Source organism: Gracilinanus agilis, chromosome 3 (genome assembly GCF_016433145.1).
Source record: "Gracilinanus agilis isolate LMUSP501 chromosome 3, AgileGrace, whole genome shotgun sequence".
NCBI lineage: Eukaryota > Metazoa > Chordata > Mammalia > Didelphimorphia > Didelphidae > Gracilinanus > Gracilinanus agilis.
In genome coordinates, this window is record NC_058132.1 from 491,524,346 (window position 1) to 491,546,023 (window position 21,678).

Genomic DNA, 21,678 nt, shown 5'->3' on the forward strand with positions numbered 1-21,678 from the left:
CTATTCCTCACATAAAGCACTCCATATCTCATTTTGTGCCTCTGCTCTGACTGCCAATCATGACTAGAATTTATTCCTTCCTCACATCAGACTCTTAGAACCCTAGGTTTTCCTTTAAAACTCAACTCAATTGTCACATTTTACATGATCTTTCTTACCCAACCCCCATCCATTTGCAGTGATGGCAAACCTTTTGGGGACCCCATGCCATCCCCCACTTAACCTCTAGACTGCATGCCCATGCCCCACCCCCAACTGTGTAGCCTGCCCCCTGACTGCATGCAGTGCCCCACCCACCCCTGCATTCAGGGGCAGGGCAGAGGCTGAGATCCATAGGGAAGCTGGGGGGAGTGGTGGGGATGGGCAGTGTGTGCTCTGCTCCTGAAATGGTGGAGAGGATAGAGTGCCCCACCGCCTGCATTTGGGGGTGTGGCCTGGCTCCCAGCTTGCCAAGCCAGGGGGCTGCATGTGCCCACAGAGAGGTCCCAGCTTGCCTTCTTTGGCACACATGCCATGGGTCCTCCATCTTGATGCTAGAGCTCCCACACCCAATTCTTAAATGTGTTATATATTCTACTTTTATGTGGAAAGTCAACTTGAAGGCAGATTTTGTATTTGTTCTCTTTATTTGCAACATACTTATATATCACTTAATGTCTTCCTTGTTTGAATGTAGCTTTTAGAGATTAGCAATAATACCATTAATTTATTTTTATCCCTAGTCTCTAGGACAGTTCCTGGCACATGAGAGATATTTTAGTAAATGCTCATTGACTGATCACCTTGGTCACCTTATACTTTGTATCAGACCTGTGTGTATATGCCTTATCCCTTAAACTTCTTGAAAACAGGTTATTTTATGAGTTCCTATTGTCTAGATAGTGACTTGCACATGGTGCTTAGTGAATGCTTGCTAAATTACAAACATTCTCCATAAATTGGATAAATTAAACACCCTTGAAGAACTATTTGAAAATTACAAATAATACTAGTTGAGGATTACCTCCTTATCCTTGACCAAAGTAATCTGTTTACATTTTAAATGTTAGTAGTTTTTCTACATGTGAATCATAAAGATTTTAAGAGATCACTTAAACATTTCTCCCTCTATTTAGGATTAAAATATAGTAGACAATATTTGGGTGGAATACTGAACACAAATAAAAATTTAACTTACCCAATATCCTAGAGCTTTGATGACGTCAAGTTTACACATTGGACAAGTCCGGTGATCCAAAAGCCAGGGGTCAATACATGTTCTATGAAAAATATGCCTAAAAAATATTAAATATGTATTAACATTTCAAAATATAAACACATTTTATATGTGAATGCAAATTATGCTACTAACCTACCAAAGTTGTAGTAAAAATAAACTCAATTATCAACCTATTAAAATCATTCTAAATCTTCTGGGTTACATGTTAAAAAGTACAATTATGAAAAATAAAAGGAAGATCTTCCTAGTACAAAGATAATTTTGTTCAAAATATTTAATGAGAAAATCTTCCACTTGGGGTAAATGTTACCACCCCTGCAAAAATTCTACCTCCCCACTTTTATTGATCAAATGATTTCCTTTCTTTCATATCTTTCATTTGAGAAAATCTTTACCCCCACCCAAAATACTCAAAAAACATTTCAGAAGATCTAGCAACTTAAATGTATACTTAATTATAATTAACATGTTATAGCGCAGTTTAGGCTCCTGATATCCTTTCCTATTCAAAAATGCATTAAAAAGACAATAATGAAAAATAATGGGATTAAATACTCTGTAAAGAAATACAACTTAGGTCACCTTAATTTTACGACCCAATTTATACATCATATTAAAAACAGACACTAATTCAAACATAAATATATTGCCTTCATTTCATGGCATATATATACACACACACACACACACACACACACACACACACACACACACACACATAAAATTGAAAGGAGAGTTGCACTAAATGTAATACTGAAGAGTTTAATGCAATGAACTGAAGTATCTAATAAGTTACTAACTTAAGTATAGGTAGGAAATGATTTTTTAAATTTCTTTCATTAATTTATGAAAGATGAAATGGGATAGAAAAATTCTATTAGAATAAAAGAAATCTAGCATGCTAATTTAAATCTTCCTCTAGATATAGAATAAATAAGGATGTGTATTATAAACATGATATTAATTGGTAACAAGGTACAGGCCTAATTTAGGAAGAATTCATTCAAATCCCCACTCAAGAACTTGCTATTTAATTCCGAGTATTTCATTGATTTCATATTTTTCAACTGAAAAATAAAATGGGAAACCCATTAATTTTTATTTTTCCCATTGCCTCCAGAAAGGTAAACTATCCGGGCCATGGTGGTACATGCCTATAGTCACTTGCTGCAGGGGAGGTTGAAGTTGGTGGATCATTTGAGTTTGGGAATCCTCAGCTGAGCTTGAGCTAAAGTTAAAGATGTCTGCATTGTCTGGCAATTCATATAGTGAGTCCCTAGTAGGAGAGGGTGATCAACATGCCTAAAGAGGGGTTAGAAAAATGGAACAGGCTGAAAACTTCCACTATCAAGAATGAAGCTTGTTTAGAGTAAGCATTGTGTTTCTAAACATGGGCAAAAAAGTTAGAAGATCAATATCCTCTTGCCTTCCCCACTCACCCAGTTCCATGCCAAAAAAAAATTAATAGCTCTCAATAGATTATTACTTTCTAAAACTTTAACTGAAAAAGTATTATTACTAAATACAAATCAAGAACTATAGATTTAAGCTCGGTTGTATTCAATTAACTTCATTTGAGTTTGGTTTTGATATACTTGTTTCTCTCACTCAAAGATGCTTAACTCTTATTCTAATAAATGACTATGAAGCACTTTGAGAATGCAAAGTAAAATATAATTATATAATAATCTGCTATATGCCTTGAACAAGTATAAAGTATAATTAAACAAGAAAAAAAACAAGACTGAAAGTGAGCAATAATTTATTTCTGAGATAACAGAATGCTTATGCTGATCATAAAGTTCTCTTAAAAGAAGGGCATAATTAACTCTTCTTTCAAAATCATCGTGATTTTCCAACACTGATAGAATTCTTATAAGTGTAACTAACCATAAAGGAACTTTATAGTAAGGGGGAGGGGAAACTCCTTTAGTACTTTTTATTTCACTCATTCCCTAAATAGAATAGTTTAATGGTACAAAAGTTTCCTATCACCAGGCACTAGGATTTTCTCTTTTGCAATGTTCAGACATTCACTATCACATCCACTTATCTTCTCCTTATATCTATGCTTTCTGTTTTTCTATTAACTCTCACTCTTTTGTTGTATCTCTTTTGGGATTCTTTCTGTTATGAATGAATATGGTCCCCAACAACAATAATCACCTATTTTTATATTTCTTGGTCATTTGGTTCTTTAAACCAAAGAAAAGGGTTAGAAATAAGGCCAATACATATACCATGTGTGTACTTGCATATGTGCATAAATGCACATGTAAAGACAAAAGATCATTGATATCTACAAGGCCTCATAATTCTAAACAGGTTCCAATGAACCCTTGACCACCCAAACAATCTATTTTTCCCTTAGAACTACCACATGGGTGAGTAAAAAAGATGGACTCCTTTTTCTGGCTTTTCTGAGATGTACTAGCCTCCAGAGAAGCCTCTTGTCTTAGAGGAGGCCTCATGGCAAAAACCCTTGTGTAATTTACCTCTGAGCCCTCTTTGTTGGGGTCTCTGAAGCCCTGCCTGGTTCAGGCTGGGCCAGAGTAATTATCTTCTCTCTCTGATTTCCTTACTTTCAACTCTTTCCCTCTATTTTATAAATAAATTGCTAAAAAGTCATTCTGACTTGAGTAATAATTACGGCAACCACATTTCTCATAAATTTAGTCCAACCTTTAATTTTTATCCCTTACAGTAGTAAACAAACTTGTCAAATAATAGTTCTAAGGTAGGAAAACAGATAATGAAGTAAGAAACATACTTGCATGGCAGAATTCTAACAATATCCTTTGGTTTATAATTTTCAATGCACACTGCACAATTTTCCGCATCAACATCAATTCCCTATAGGAGAAAAAGTAATGACAATTATATTCTTAATAAAACAAGTGAATCACAATTTAATGTTAAGTGAACTAAAATACCAAAGATGAACGAATGTTAGTTTTTTTAAATTACTTGTAAAAGTTATACTAAGAAATTAGATGAAAATTAAAACTTCATGTTAGCCCATCAAAGCTAATAGTTACATAAACGACAAAGTCTAGCCTGTTTAGTTTTTTACAACTATTTTTAAAATGTAACCAAAGGATAAAAATATTATAAAATTTCATACTTTTAATCTATTACCATCATCCTCCCCACATCCCAAGCAACTTAACAGTTTATAAGAGTTATAAACTGACTTCCTTGACCACTTAATAATAGTAGGACCTTGTCTTAGGTAATCAATATATTCTAAGGATCTTAGAATAAACTGATAAATAATAATGAACCCATTATTTAATAAACATTTCTTCAAGAGTTGGAGAGACCTGTATGAACTGATACAGAATGAAATAAGCAGAACCAGGAGAATACACTGGACACAGAAACAGCAATATTATGGAACAATTAAATATGATAGCGTTAGTTACTCTCAACAATACAATGATCCAAGACTTAGGACACCTCCTGAGAAAGAGAGAATGCAAATCAAAGCATATGATTTTTCACTTTAGTTAATTTGGGTTTTTATTTGGGGGTTTTAGTTTTATATGAGTATTCTTATGAAAATGAACACTATGGAAATATGTTTTGCATGATAATACATATTACTCAGATCAAATTGCTTACTATCTCCAGGAAGGGAGGCAGAAAGAATGAAGGGAGACAATTTGGATTATATAAGTTCAGAAAACTTATGTGGAAAATTGTTATTACATGTAATTAGAAAAATAAAATATCTTTAGTAAAAATTTAATAATTTTAAATGAACATACCCTAGGCACTTTGTGACTTTTCCTAGACTTTTTAGAACTACTAGCATTACTATTTTTGTGCTTTGGAGCCATTACTAATAACTAAATAATGTTCATGAAACAAAGAGATGCACAGTTTTGATGTGGACTCGACATGTTATAAGCATTAAATCCAGACAAAAACTGATAAAAGATAATATTTGGCACAAAACAATGTGAAGACTCACATTAATGCTTCTCAGAGCAAAGATGAGCATTACTGAGCAAATTGCTATGAGACTTTATACTGTTTGGGAAAATGGGATAAATTTAGCATGTAATTTAACATATTTATTTTACATATTTTTCTGCCTTTTTAAAAAAATTACCAATCATATGTATTTGAATTCATATGTTGAAGTTGGTGTAAAACAAGGTCCTACTGGACTGAGGAACAGTTACTATCAGTTTCTTCTTTTTTTTAGAAAGCCTTTACCTTCTATTATTTTCAATTCTGAGACAAAAGAGTGGTAAGGGCTAGGCAATCAGGGTTAAGTGACTTGGTAAGGATCAAAAAGGTATGACATACCTGAGGTCAAATTTGAACCCACATCATCTTGACTCCAGTCCTGGATCTCCAGTGTGTTACCCTAGCTGCCCCAACTACTAGCTTAAGGGCAGGAAGAAGACTATGCTTGTTCATTCTTTTAAAAAAATTTATTTAAAACCCTTACCTTCTCTCTTAGAATTGATTACTAAGTATTGGTTCCAAGGCAGAACAGCAATAAAGGTTAATTGGGATTAAGTGACTTGCCTAGGGTCACAAGCTAGGAAGTATCTGAGACCATTTTTGAACTCAGGATTTCCCATCCATGGTCATCAAAAAACCAAACAAAAAACCACACACATTGTAAATTTTTAATCAGGAGCAACAACTACATTGCAAATTATAATTTAAAAAGCCTAAATACATCAAGAAAGTATTTTCTAAGAGGAAACTAGGTGCCATCTAAAAAATCTTGATCTAATTAATTTTTTAAGATTTGTTCATAAAAAGTAAAATGCTGTGTAAAATTCCAAGTATTTATATGTTGTTATAAAAAGCTAGAGAAATCATTACTAGTAAAAACATTGAAAAATGTTTAAGTATTTTTATTTTAACTATTTCATGCTAACTACCAATATTTAATTTAGGACATCACCCAAACATCACCTATTGAATCTCTAATATGTTTTAATATCTTAAGTAGATCAGTATAGGATTCCTGCATTGGTAAGCATGCTTTTTTTAGGGCAATCTTATTCTTTCTGGTTCAGTTATTCTGATAGGTAATAGAGGGGAGAGATTCAGGGAGAACAATATTTAATAATGTGTTGCAAAATAATGAAGCTAGAATGTCATTACAAGGGAAAATAGTGTTGAATAAATTTGTAGAATGTAACAGTATTTTTACATACCACAAATATGCCAAGAACAAAAAATGTTGTCATAGCTGTAGGTTCTTTTTTAATGTGCTCAAGTATCTTTTAACTTCTTAAAACAAATTATCTCCCAATAATCTGAAATACCAACAAAGAGTTTACAAAATGTTGTTTCTCAAAGAAATATTTAAAGCTTATATTATTTTGAACTTAAATTAGTCATAAAATTATCTGGTTTTTAAATTTTAAAATGAAAACAAAACAAGAATACAAATATTCCCAAATCTGGCCTCAGACACTTCCCAGCTGTGTGACCCTGGGTAAGTCACTTGACCCCCATTGTCTACCCTTACCACTCTTCTGCCTTGGAGCCAATACACAGTATTGACTCCAAGACGGAAGGTAAGGGTTTAAAAAAAAAAAAAGAATACAAATATTCCTTTCCCAAAGTTAAATTATATATATATATATATATATACACACACACATATACATATGTGTGTGTGTGTGTGCGCGCGCGCGTGTCTATTTGAAGGCTGCCAGAATATTTATAAACTAGTTATGTAGGGGGCAGCTGGATGGCTCAGTGGATTGAGAGCCAGACCTAGAGATGAGAGGTCTTAGGTTCAAATCTGGCCTCAGATATTTCCTAGCTGTGTGACTGGGCAAGTCACTTGACCCCCATTGCCTAGCCCTTACCACTCTTCTGCCTTGGAGCCTATACACAGTACTAACTCCAAGACACAAGGTATGGGTTTAAAAAAAATTTTTTTTAATTAACTTATGTTATGTACTTAAATTTTCTTTTGTAATTTGTTTTTTCTGCCTACCCTAACTTCTCTTGGACACATTTCCTGTTTAAAAGACTAGCCATAGGGCCAAAGGATGTTGTAGTGGATAAAATACTGGGCCTGAAGTCACACTCATTTTTTTGATTTCAAATCTGGCTTAAGACACTAGCTGTAAGACTCTGGGCAAGTCACTTAACCCTGTTTGCTTTCAAAAGAAAAAAAATTAGTCATGTAATGAGTCAAAACCTTCAGACATATTTTTTTCCTTACACAGAAATATAAAGACATAAAAGTAAAAGCATTAGTCATTACCTTGTCTCCACGCTTTACAGTATGAAGTTGAAGCTGCCCAATAGCTTTCTTTGTTTCTTTTCTATGGTTCTTTGGAAGAGAATATTCATAATTACTTGAACTTAAAAATGACTTTAATAGAAACATTAAGGAATTTAAATGTAATGAATTTTATGGATGTAGGAAAACTCTTTCAACAATACATATCAGAAGAATTTATAATTTATAATAACACTTGGTCTTTTTGCCTGTGCCTTGGAATGACTAAAAGAAAAGACTGAATAAAAACAACTTATGTGTCATCAAGAGACAAATCAAATCAAATGAACAAAATCAGAGGAAATTATAACCCATACCTGAAATTACTTCATCTTCCACTAAACCAGAGTAAGTAAGGCCAAAATGTTCTCTCTGTGCATTCAAATTATATTTGAATACATTCAATACTTTCAGTACATTCCAAACTAGCAACTAAAATATATTTTCCCAAAAAATCAAATAGGAATAGCATTATTATAGTGAATTTTAATTCTCAAATGACTTCCAAATATCAAAGATGTTTTACTAAAAAAATTTTTGAAAAGTTTATCCATAATTACCTGATTTCCAAACTGTGAACCAGCATATAGGAAACGCTGTATATAGTAAAATATTAGCCAGGCTAATGATATGATCATCATGGTGATGAAAGCAATGGCTACAAACACAACAGACTGACCACTGATGAACTCTTGCACATGGCGTGTACCAACTTCTATGGTCATTTTAACTGGAATTCCTCTTTGCACTGGCCCCAAAATTTCTATTCCTTTTGGATAACTAACCATAATTACCACTGTATTTCCAGTCCCTGTTGGGGAAACAAAAGCAAAAAACACGTGGATCAATATTATGCACACATGCTGAAAGTTGGGCTCAAATTCAATTCAACAAGCATTTAAATGATTATGAACAATGTTGCAAAGAGTTTACAACTAATAAGTTCTAACTGCCACTTACTGTCCATGTGACCTTTAGGCAGTCACTTTACCAAGTGAAAGAAGAAGATAATACTACTTGCATGAGAGTGTTGTCAAGGTCAAACAAGAATATCTATAAAGCATTTTATAACTATAAGGCACTATGTAATTTAAAAGTATAAGATATTTTATCTATAGGCTTGTCCCATATTATGATATTCAAAAACAGTTCATATATGTTATTTTATATATAGAATTATATATAGAATTCAGAATTCAACCCATTCATTGAGTAGCCCTACTATGAGAAATTCAAAGATGAATAAAACAGTTCTTGGAGCTTAGGGAGCTTACAATCCAATGTATAAACATAAGAAATAGAAATACTATATTAAATTGGGAGAATGTTTACGGGCCCTCGGAAAGGCCCCAAATGCTATCCCATTTAGTAGGGACGGAGGGATCATATACAGCTCTACAAAAATTATCATTTGAGCTCTGCCTTGACAAGTATAAAACAAATAAGCCAAATTGGCCATGGGAGTTAAGAAAGGAGTACAAGAAATAGGAACCATGAATAAAGCTGGAAAGGAAGGTTGAGGCATATTGGGGCAATTAGACCAGTTTAGTTGTACAATAATCTAATAAGGAGCCATTGAAAACAATAAATGTCTGAGATTATGAATGCTATATTGAGTACAATTGACAAGAAGGAATAATTCAGTAGGAAATGCTATGCATCTGGGGAACTGAGTTGTATTTCTTCTACTTCTGCCACTAGCTAAGTGCAAGATCTTAAGTGGCAATTTTTTTTTCACTTCTCTATCTTTGATCTTCTTTTCCAATAAACCAGACTACAATAATACATGGTTTCATACAATGCCCTTTGGAAGCAGCTGGGTGGTAAAGCTTTTCAAAAGGGTAAATTCTTAAAATATAAAAGTATTAAAAAATAAATAAATAAAAATACAGGTTATTCAGTTCTTATGATCTCTGTTTTATCCTTAACCTCTCTTTTGCATCATGTTCACTTTACAGTGTAGACCAAAAGGGCCAGGCTTGTTTAACTCAAATTACACTACTCTGGTTCCTGCCCTAATTGGCAGATAGAAGGAAAATACTGTTTACTCCTAAAGTAAAAGCTATTACATTTCCACATATCTGGCATAGGAGAAAAGAAGAAAAAAAATTCCCTAAATTTTGCTCTCAAAGTCTCTACACTTCCCCTAGCTGTTAAACTTTTCACTGTACTAGACAAAATTTTTTAATTTATACATAAACTTTAGACCAACAAAGAGCTAATAAGGCACAGTATTCTGAGGAGAATGAGAAAATGCTCCATTCCCAGTCCAAAAGAATTTCTGGAAATTTTATATCACTAATCTAGTATTAACATGGTATTAATTTCACAGTGACCTTTATAATACTTCTATCCCCTTTTTGGGTCACTTTATATGAGGGATAGACATGGGTTTGTTTATTAAAATGATATACATGTAACTAAGTATAAAAGCAACCACTGCATTTGATCCTTACAACATCCTGGGAGATAAGAAAACTGAGGTTGAATTTAAACTTAATATAACTTGCCTATGATCACACAGCTAGTAGTATTCTAAAATTGCATTTGAAATCAAGTCTTCCTGACTCTATCCAGTAGGTCATCCCCAAGTCACCTCAATCCCAGGATATCTATTCTTATTCATAAAAAGAAATGACCTATTTCCATTGAAAGAAATTATCTCAAAAGTCCTCACCACCTCTAAAATTCTATGATTCTATTTACCATTTAGGCCAAAACTTAACATATTAAATTTGGATCTTGAAGTTAACACGAAAATTTAGGAACCAGCCTAAATGGCAAATTCAAAGAAAAATGCATCATGTTTTAATTTGGTTTTATACTGGCAATTAATTGTAACAAGGTCATTTCTTAAGAGATATCTCAAAGAATCTAAAAAAACTAGAAGAAAGTTATAAGTCTAATATGGGTAGAAAAGCAGAGTATAAATTGCCAAAAAGCATATTATTGCCTATTTCAGATGTTTTCTCGTTTCTGAGCATATTCCTATTGTTATGGCTCTTTAAACATCCAAAATACAATTTATTAAGAACTAATTAAAAGAGCCTAGGGGTGGGGAGGAAAGAAATATCCATGGTGGGTTATTTAAAATTCTCTCTTTTTTTTTTTCACCTCAATTTCCCCCTTCTGCTAAAGGAACCAAGGAACAGTTTGTTTTTATATATGAAGAGAGACCAAAAGAGGGTGGGGAAAAATGGAAAAAAAAATGAGTAGAATAGAACAAATTAACTCTTTCCCCCTAACAAGGAAGTGGTAATAAGTTTGTAAAGCTAGGTCCCAATTAATGGGAATAACAATTCTCGTGTGATCATTTTATTTGATATCACACTATGGTTGGAACTAACTACCATATTTTGCAAAATGATAATTTTGAATAGCTCAAAACTTGCAACCACAATGATTCATTATGTTTCAGTACAGATTGAATTGAAATCCTGAAGCTTTTTGTTTCTGTTTTTTAATCTGCGAAAGCCTAGTAAAATACTACCTCTAACACTTAAGTAGTTATGTGACCTTGGGCAAGCCACTGTTTGCTTCAGTTTTTTCACCTATAAAATTCTAGCACCTCTTTCCCAGAATTGCTGTGAAGATCACAATAACCAATAATAGTATTTGTAAAGTGATTAGCACAGAATCTAACACATAGCAAGCACTATCTAAATGTTAGCTATTATAATTATTGTGACGGATAAATACTTCAGACCTGAAAATGACTTATTACACTAAATCTATCTGTCTTCACTAGTGGCCTTTCAGGGCTTCATGGCTATAACTATGGCAGTGAATAATATCTAGTAAGTAAGTACCACAGAGCCAGGAAGACTTCCAGTTTTAGTTAGGCCTTGAGAAACAGACTAACTATTCAATTGAAAAATAGGGGTTACATCTTGTTTGCAGAAGCTAACAAACTCTCAACATTAAGGGAGAGAATGTAAGCCTTTCCTTCTAAACAGACACAATTTTAGATCAAGAATGACAACTATACTGTGTTCAGTGATGGTGAACCTATGTCACGGGTGCTAAAGATGGCATGCAGAGAGCTCTCTGTGGGCCCCTGGCTGCCCCACCACCACCCATTACTTTAAAGACAGAAGGTCTTGGAAAGAGCTGCTCCCATCCTCCTCTCCACAATGCCTGACATTTTTTCACATCATCCAACCCTCTTGTCCAGCAGCCCAATGGGAGTGCTTTTTCCCTCCCCTGTGTGTGTGTGTGTGTGTGTGTGGGGGGGGGGGTGATGATTGGGAGGTGGGGTGAGGCAGGTGCTTGGCCCCTGTATTCCATCTCTAAAAGGTTCGCCATCAGTGCTATATTACATTTTGTTTGACTATTCTTACTTGTTACAAGGGAAAGTTCTATTGGAGGTAGAGTGGAACCACTGGGAGATGCACTGGTATTTTTTAAGAGCACATCTCTAAAATGTTTAAAAAGAAAAAAAAAGAAGTCCCTAAAATAATAGTTAAATAGACCCAAATATCTGTTATCCATCTTGGTACTAAAACCAGAATACTTTTGGTATTCCCTAAACTCAAAAGTATTGTTTTATTGTACAACATTTTTTACAACAAGAGACAAAGAAGAGTTTTAACTTGGAAAATTATGGATTTTTAAAAGGACTACAATATCAGACTGGTCATAAACAAGAACTTCTATTGAAAGGAAGGGAGTGTGAAAAGAACATTTTTCTGGCCAATAATTTTCTAGTGGAGCATTTTTCTACTCAAAACTGATCAGCTAAAATAATCAAGCTGAAGACAACCAATACACTCAATATAACCAAATGAAGTTAATTACTTATTTCAATCAAGCTAAGCTGTTCTACAATACATACAAAATTAAAAACAACCACCATTGGGGGCAGCTGGGTAGCTCAGTGGATTGAGAGCCAGGCCTAGAGACAGGAGGTCCTAGGTTCAAATCCGGCCTCGGACACTTCCCAGCTGTGTGACCCTGGGCAAGTCACTTTACCCCCATTGCCTACCCTTACCAATCTTCCACCTATAAGTCAATACACAGAAGTTAAGGGTTTAAAATGTAAAAAACAACAACAACAACAACAACAACAACCATGACAACAACAAAAAAAACTAAAGCACCAGGCCTGGAGTCAGGATGATCTGGGTTCAGATCTGGCCTCAGGCACTTCCTAGTTGTGTGACCTTAGTTAAGTCATTTGACCTCCCACTGCCTAGCCCTTGCCACTCTTCTGGCTTAGAACTGATACTAAGACAAAAGGTAAGGGTTAAAAAATAAGAACTTGGAAGAGAAAGGTTCTGTCTCATTAATACCAGCTAAAAGTTTCAAATTATAGCTCAAATGTCAATGCCTTTAGGAAGCCCTACCTGGGAATCAAGATGGAAATCTAATCATCTTCATACTTCATATAATGCTTTATAGCTTTCATATTTCTAAATTGCATAGTAGCTGAGCACATTCTTTGTTATATCCCTCCCAACAATGTGAACCAAAGGCAAGGGCAGTTATTATTATTTTTTAATTTCCCTTCAACAACCTGCCCCTGCACTATCTCCCATTTCACAAGATCACATTATCGGGAAATAGCACCTGAAGAGGTTGTTCTAGTCCAAGGATTAACTTTTTTTGGTGATATGTATCCTTTTGGCAGACTGGTAACTCTTAGGATCATGTCTGCAAATGAATAAGATAAAATATATAGGATTACAAAGGAAACCAACTATACTGAAACAGTTCTCAAAATAGTTTTTAAAAAGGGCATGAGGGGCAGCTGATATAACTCAGTGGATAGAGAACCAGGCCTGAAAAGGAGAGGTCCTGCATTCAAATTTGACCTCAGATACACGCTATCTGTGTGACCCTGGGTAAATCACTTAATCCCAATCACCTAGGCCTCACTCTTCTTCTGGCTTGGAATAGAAACTTAGTACCAGAAGGTAAGGGTTTAAAAACCAACCTCTATTTCTAGTTCACCTCCCTAATTTTACAAATGAAGAAACTGAGAACTTGGCTTTCATATAGGTACTGTGTAAATGGAATTAGCTCCAGCCCATTCATAGTTAAAAGTCTAGCCACCAAAGATAATGTCATCCCCACTTCCCTTAGTGGGGAGGGGAGATGAGTTACCCACACATGACAATAAGTAACAAATCAAGAACAAGGGACTGCCCTTTGGACAGTCCAAAGCAGTCTTGAGGCTGCCATTTGTCCACTTCAATTAGAGGTAGATCTCCAGGAAGTGACGAAAGCTGCTGTCCTTCAAATATGATGGTAACTTCCTGTTGAGGCAGTTGGCACTTTGAACTTGGTGCTGAAGGATCTCTGCTGAGACCTCAGGCAGCTTCCCCTCTGAATTGTCCCGTGGGTAAGTTAGGCTGACTTCCTTTCACCTACCGTGGCGTTTCTCAAGAGGCTTCTTTGCCTCTCTAATTGCTAAGGCCTTGTGGCTAGTAGCCTAATTTAATTAATCTTTTACCTTTCACAGGGTCTGGGCCTCTGCTGGTTCGGACCAGAGTTTTTCTCCCTCTCTTTCCCTACCTTCAACCTTCCTAATTGTAAATAAACTACCATAAAACCCATCCTGACTTGGGTCTATTTTAATTATGGAATCAATCTAGATCTAATTGATTCCTGGAGACCACATTATATATATATATATATGTATATATATATATATATAAAAATTTCCCTCTTACAGTACTAAGTGGCAGAGACAAGATTTGTACCCAGGTTCTCTAACTCCAAATCCAGGACTTATTCCATTACACCAAAATGGCTCACAATCCATGATGGCATTGCATAAGTAAATCTAATTCAAGTTTCTCAATGGGGAGGAAGGAGACTTACTAGGGATGCTTATGTAAATTGATTTGATGATATGACGATTCTCTTTTTAACTCTATGACCTAAAATGGATCACAGATCAAATAAGAATCTTAGTTTTTGTGAAATAAGCTTTTATTTCCTCCTCAACAGATTGGAATTTCTGCCCCAACAACTGCTTAAGGTAGCATAAATATTCTTTTGGATATCTTTTCCCACTCTACTCAAAACTATGTATGAAATTGGAAAAGGAGAGTCAAATGTCCTCTTGGTTTTAATGACAAGGAAAAAGAATAATTACCCTACCCAGTACTCTATCCCTTAATTGAACCAAACTACCCTAAAAGAAATAGGGAACCTTCAAGAAATCAAAGGCTGTCATTAATTGGATGAGAGAAATTCCATTTCCAATGTGGATCAGTACAGAATGACTGGTGATATTAGAATCACTTGTTTATTGAATTCTTTAACTATCCATTTCAGCCCATGAGGATAAAAAGTGTTAAGTTAATAAAATTAGAGGGTAGGTTCTGAATGCTATTTTATTTTCATCTGGAATCTTATCTATTTTCCTTTTTTTACTTACCCTTACCCTAATCCCACAAAGGTAGTGAGAAGATAGGCACTTGGAATAAAGGATAATTGGGTCAAAACTACCTTTTCAGCTGCTTAGGAGTTTGATTTCAATTTTTAGCTTTAAATGTTTTCAGTTTCTACTAGATGAACAAATGCATGTCTAATAACAGCAAAACCAAGTATATTTTCTAATTGTCTGTACTCTATTAATAATGATTATTACAAACTATATAAATTATATTATAAAGACAAACTTCATCAGACTTAAGAACTCTGATCAATTAAATGACCAATCATGATTCCTTCCAAAGGACTGATGAACGGTATGGTACCTATTTCTGAGGCATGTTTTTAATATAGACAATGTGGGGATTTGTTTTGCTTAATTATGTAAGTTGCAAGGGTGTTGTTTTTTCTTTTGGGGTGGGAGAGAAAATAAATGCATCTTAACTGGAAAAAGAACTTCTTGCATATACAATAGAAAATTATTTTCACCCTCTCTTAATAAAATGTAGATTTTTCAATCTGTAAATTCTATTAGTCAATAGTTAATAAGCATTAAGCACCTACTCACCTACTATGTGTTAGGCTCTGGAGATACAAATATAAAAAAGAGCTTACAATCTAACAGGAATGCAATATACAAAGGGAAGCTGAACTTAGGAGGAAGGAGAGTACCAAAGGAGAGGGTATGTTGAAGAAGTTCCAAAGTAGTGCAGCCAGGTGAGAAATGAGTAGATATGAATTCTGAGTACCCTCAATGGAGGTCTGGAATTTAGTTTTTGAAAGCAGGTACCAAGCTTCAGAAATGTTACTTTCCCATAGCAGCTGAACTTAAAAGCTAGAAAGAGACTTAAAATCAGCCAATACCAACTCCAATTGTATACTCATGAGTAAACTAAGGCCCAGAGAGGTCATATGAGTTGTTCAAGATCACACAGCTATGAAGTGTCTGCTAGAGCTAGAATTATGCCATATATATACTAGGTAGCTAACTACTTATTTGAATTCTCCTTTAAGGTCACAAGATCTGAACAGAATTTGGTAGGCAATTGTAGGATCACTGAGTTTAGTGGCCAAATATCACACAAAGTTGAAATAATACTGAAGTTGGTGGTCTGAGAATTAAGTTCTGTCAAATGTCATCACCTGAGCCAATTTATTTGTAAAATGGAGATTGCATTATCTCATTTAAAGGGTTGTTGTAAAGAGGAATTAAGTGAGATAATGTATGAAAAAAGCTATTTATAAAAGTGAACTATTTGTAATAGAAAAAGCACTAACACTAAAAGAAGGAAATGGAAGATGAGTTGGAAGACTTTATGCTAAATCAGGAAAATCATCTTGTGAGTCCACAATGCTATTGGGCAATCCTTTTATTCACAGAATCCTATAATCCTAAAATGTCATTCCAGAAAGAGCTTTTAAAAGTCATCTAGTGGGGGCAGCTGGGTAGCTCAGTGGATTGAAAGTCAGACCTAGAGATGGGAAGTCCTAGGTTCAAATCCTGCCTGACACTTCTCAGCTGTGTGACCCTGGGCAAGTCACTTGATCCCCATTGCCCACCCTTACCACTCTTCCACCTAGGAGCCAATACACAGAAGTTAAGGTTTTCAAATAAATAATAAATGAATGAATGAATGAATAAAATTAAAGTCATCTAGTCCAACTTCCCAATTATATGGGTGGAGTGGGGTTGAGGGACAATAGCAGACCCTAAGAAGTTAAGAAATTTGCTTTAAGGCTTTTAAAATGTTTCAATTCCATGTGTCAGGAAAGGCAAAACAAAAAACAAAAACAAAAAAACAGTTCCTATCCAAAGGAACTTAATTTTTACTTGGAGGATTCACTATATTCAATTAGGTAAATACTAAATATTTACAAAGTAAATATAAGGTACAGGCAGTGTTGGTATGGTGCATTGATAAGAATGCTAAACTTGGAGTCAGAGTTCAAATATTTCTTCAGATATTAACTGGCTGTTATGATATCACCTAACTTCTCTCAGCTTCAGTATAAAATGAGAGGGTTTGGTTAATATAACCTCCAAGATCTCTTCTAGACCTAAATCTGGTTTCTGTAAATAGAAGGCATTCTAACTAGGCTAGTTGTTTAGATTGATATTGAAACGAAATAGGACACTAGTAAGCCATAGTAGATGAAGGATATTCCTTCCACAAGTTTAGGTACCAAGAATCCAATTAATTGAGTTGATTAAGCAAGGCCCATATGATTAAGTAAGATCCCATTTCAAACCATCAGTAAATCAGCTAAGGCCCTTTTAGTTGTTAGGGGCTGCTTTGTAGAAAAGTGATGAGGAAGTGAAGTCAACCATTTGAACTCTAAGTCTCCAGAGCAAAGCAAATCTCAAGGAATGTCTCAATATCTTTTAAGGAAAAACTAGTCTAACCTGCATAGGGAGAGAAAGGGTATTAAGCTATTGCTTTTACCACCCAAGGTAATTTGTTTTTGTTTTTTGCAGGGGGAGCCATAGCAACCTGTTAAGAGGACTCAGAAATACCCTCATTTGGGAAGTGATGCTTTAAATGAACTTTGAAGAAAGCTAGAATATAGTTGGTTAGTACAAAAGTCAGGATTAAAAATCCAGACTTCATCCAGTGAGACTGCTACACTATCTCAACCTTGCCAGTTGATGTTCTTCAAAGTCTCCATCCCAGTTATAATTAAACAGTAGAACAGAAAACCAAAACTCCCCCAAGTTCTGTCCTCTATTTCCAAGCAGGCAATTTCTACCTTGACATTTGGCCACTGCTTCCCCCAACATATTTGTAATTATATTTATCCTCTCCCCTGTCCCTTCCCCTAAGCCAGTTCTCTCTCTCAGTTCTCCTATTTTTCATTCTCAGTCACCCTAAGTCTAAAGAATTAGGTTCTGTACTTTTGACAAATTACTTTCAAATCAATATTAATTCCTGTTCATTGTTTTTTCTCCCTTCTCATTCAATTCCTTTCTCTACTATCTTAGTTACTATTTCATGTCTGGAATATTGCAAGTGATCTTTTAGCTTCCAAGTTCCAGTTCACTTCCCAGAGCATATAAACTTCTTAATTTGGCACTCAAGGTACAGTTCAAATGCCTCTCCCCTATGGAAATACAATTCAATCTGAAAAAGATCTTTTTTCATCGTTACCAGAGAGGGCTTTTGAAGGTGGTGGGGAATGAGAGAGATTAAAAAAAAAAGCATCAATTAAACATTTTAAAATATACATAAAAGCAAAAAATTCAGAAGTTGACACAGACAAGGAGGATAATTTTATTCCTACCATGTTGAATTTATTATACACTTTAAAAAACATGGAAATAACAGAAGTTGTTTCATATTCAGATTGAAATATTTATGTTTAAATTTACAACAAAAAGATCACTTAAAAATTCTTTCCTTCCTATGAATTCCATTATTTATACTTTAATAAGTTTCAGTGGGCATATTTCATAGTGTTTATTTATGAAGGGCTAATTCTTCCTACTAATGTATAAACTTCTGACCACAAAGGTCAAATGATGTTTCATACTGTGCCAAGCATATATGATAGCTATTCAATGAACTAAATGGTTACAGAACTGAATGGCTCCTATACTAATCAAGTCAAATCACTGTGACTAAAAATCACAAAATTTGTGCATAGTCTTTGACCAAAAACTTTGACCACTGTGATTATTTCAAGTCCTATATCCCAAAAAGAACAAGAACAAATTATCCATGTGTTCAAAAAACTAACTAGCAAGTCTTTTTGCAGTGGCAAAGAACTGTAAACTAAAGGGGAATTAGATGAACAAATTGTTATGTGAATGGGACAGAAGATTACTGTGTGGTAAGAAATGACAATAGAAATAGTATGAAACAAACCTAGGAAATATTCATTTGTATGAACTGATGTAGAACCTGGAACAACTTATCCAGCAGCAACATTTTTAAGACAAACAACTTAGACTTAAGAATTCTGATCAATTAAAAAAAAAATCAACCAAGATTCTAGAAGGCCTACAATGAAGAATGCTACCCAATTTCTAAGAGGCAACAGAATGAGATATAAATTCTTTAACAGAGCTACTGTTAGAATGTTCTGCTTAATTATATATGTTAAAAAATTTTTTTCTCTTCTCTTAATAGAAGTAAAGAGATGTCGAGGAGGAAATAAGGGATAGGAAGTAGGGAGGGAGAGAAAGAAGGAAGATTGAATCCTGTTTTTGAAGTGCATTGTACAGAAAGCCTGAAGAAATCAAACAGGTAAAACAGCTTTTTAAAAGTAACTTATTTAATTATATACATAAAAAAGCAAGCTATGCATAAAGAATTGGAATTTCAATTATAACCCTGGCTCCATTCTACTATGTAAATTAAGTATGTGTTCATTTTAGTTGTTATGTTAAATTGAAAATAAAAATTTTATAAACAGTCCAATACTGGGAGACAAGTGCTTATGTCTGTGGAGATGTTATACCAATTTGAAATTCCAATTTCTTAAGCTTAATAAAGGTTGACTAGAAAATGATTATTACTGACATAGACTTTTCTTAAGCCTCACATTCAAAATTGTTTAACACTTTGTTTATCTATGTTCCTTTTCTCTCTTTCTTCAAATTTCTCAACCAAATCAGTTAGCTGAAAGATCAAATCTACAGGCTTCATTCTTTCATAGAACCAATGACTGTTGAAAACCTTATGGGAAAGAAAAGATCTTTTCTAATGGGAGAGTATTGATGTCTAATGTTGTCATGCTTTTTCTATACTACTCTCTCCTAACTGAAGCTGGTGACAAAGAATTTTGCAATTTTCTGAGCATCAATAACAAGTTTATATTGAGATCTGTGCTTTGCATACTTCAACATTGCTTTGATCTTAATAACCTAATGATAAGGCTATTATTGGCATAAGACAAAGGTTCTTGATCTTCTTTATTTCAATACTCCAATAGATGCCTTTTCAAAATGTTTCTAAATGCACAAAATAAAATACAACGAATTACAAAAGAAACCAATTATAATGAAATGGTTATCTATATATTTAAAATAATTTCATAGATTTCAGGTAAAAAGCCACCCACTTATCAATGCAGATAGTAACTTCTTAGCAGTTTGAGGGCCCAGTGGATAATGAATGAACTTGAGTCAAGAAGATTAGAATTCAAATACAATCTCAGACACTTCCTAGTTGTTTAACTAGGCAAATCACTTAACTTCAGATAATACTAGCACTTATTTCCCAGGGCAGTTGTGAAGATCAAATCGGTCAAGACTTATAAAATGCAACATCAATTACAACTATTATTATTTCACTTTATCTCCTATGATCCTCACAACTGTGAGGTAATATCATTATTACCATTTTACAGATAAGAAAAATGACTTTTTGTATTCTTAGACCTTAGCCAGGAGTTTGGCATAGAGTAGGTGCTCAATAAATAGATTGGTTGTTTGGGGCAAATATTTTAATCCCTCTCAGTCCCTAATCAATTAATCAATATTTATTAAGCACCTACTATGTGGCAAGCTAAGCTCTAAGAATAAAAAAAAGAAGCAGTTTCCTTATCTGCAATAGTAATAATATAGCAGTAGTTGTGAGGACCTTAAGAGATAATGTGTCACTCAAGTGTTCGGGAAGAATCTGAACTGGGTCTTCCTGAATTTTCACAACACAGCGCCACCTACCTCCCAAACCCCCTAAACTGCTTCAAGCCATAAGAAAGTTGCCAAGGATACAGAGATATTAAATAGTCGGCTCCAGGTCATTCAATTGTGCCAAAGGTCAGTTCTCTAATCCACTTACCCCAAATAAATCAACCGACATTAAGCTCCTACTAAGTGCCAAGACCCAAAGACAAGGGGACGGGGAAGGGGGGGGGGGGGGGGTAAGGCAGTTCCGGCACCTAAGGAGCTCAGGCTGGGGGTATGGGAAAGAAGATAAGGGAAGAGGAGAGGACAGGGGAGAGGGAGAAGTGAAGGAGGGAGAGAGAAAGGGGCGAAGGAATGGAGGAGAGGGGGAAGGGAGTGGAAAGGAAGGAGAATGAAGGGCGGAGAAAAAGAGTGGAAGAGAAGGGGGAGGGGAAGGGAAATTCTTAGGGAGTAGAAAGTGTCATTTTTGGTGTCTCCACAACCTACACAGAAGGTGCTTAATAAATACCTATGAACTGATAGAAGCAACTTCCCCACAGTTGCTAGATGCTACAGCGGAGCCTTGGTGGATTTTTTTTTTAGGGGGGGGAGGCCTTCTTCCCGGAGGCAATAGCAGAGGCCCAAGCACGGCGTGCGCCCCTCCCCCCGTACCCCTTTCCCCCAAGGCAGGGCGCCCCTCACCCAGATGGGACATAGAGTTGGTGCCGTTGCCGTAGTGTTCCTCGTTGTAGATGACCACGGCCGAGGCGTTTCTGCGGGCTGCGTTGAGCACTTTGTCCTTGAAGGTGCAGTCCCCGCGGGCCACCAGGGCGATCCAGGGCTCGCGCCTCCCGGCCGGCCGTCCCCCAAGTGGAGGCACGTAGTAGCGGGTATCAGGTGCGCAGCCCTTCCTGTCGCGGCCCGGGGCGCGGGGGATGCCCACCAGGCCCTGCAGGCTCTCCTTGGGCGAGTTGTCGCCGTAGCGGCCGCTCTCGGTGGCGCCCTGCACCGTCGCGTTCGTCAGCGGGTCCACGTACACCGTGCTCACCAAGGCCGAGTACCACTCGAGCGCCCGGCCCCGGGCCCCCGGCAGCTCGCACAAGGCTAGAGCCAGCAGGGCCACGGCGCTCCCGAGGCCGCCGCCATCGCTCTGCCACCGCCGCCGCCACCGCACCATGGCCGCGCCGCGTCGCACCG

At 35.8% G+C, this 21,678-nt stretch overlaps 1 protein-coding gene across 1 annotated transcript; it reads right to left on the bottom strand.

Annotated features, from left to right (window-relative positions):
* Nucleotides 1–305: 305 nt before the first annotated feature.
* On the bottom strand, nucleotides 306–21,658 carry RNF149 (ring finger protein 149). Its single transcript, XM_044669307.1, has 6 exons — nucleotides 21,184–21,658; nucleotides 8,051–8,301; nucleotides 7,473–7,541; nucleotides 3,990–4,072; nucleotides 1,178–1,274; nucleotides 306–533 (listed from the first exon to the last, which is right to left on the bottom strand). Exons 1-6 carry the CDS (start codon nucleotides 21,656–21,658, stop codon nucleotides 306–308), a joined length of 1,203 nt encoding a protein of 400 aa, XP_044525242.1.
* Between the last annotated feature and the right edge of the window lie 20 nt (nucleotides 21,659–21,678).

Coding starts and splice junctions, on each gene's coding strand:
- RNF149 (XM_044669307.1), bottom strand. CDS start 21,658: ATGGTGCGGTGGCGGCGGCGGTGGCAGAGCGATGGCGGCGGCCTCGGG. Junction 8,302..21,183: donor CAACTCTATGTCCCATCTGG/GTGAGGGGCGCC, acceptor TTTCCCCAACAG/GGACTGGAAATACAGTGGTA. Junction 534..1,177: donor TCAAAGCTCTAGGATATTGG/GTAAGTTAAATT, acceptor TGGGAGCTCTAG/CATCAAGATGGAGGACCCAT.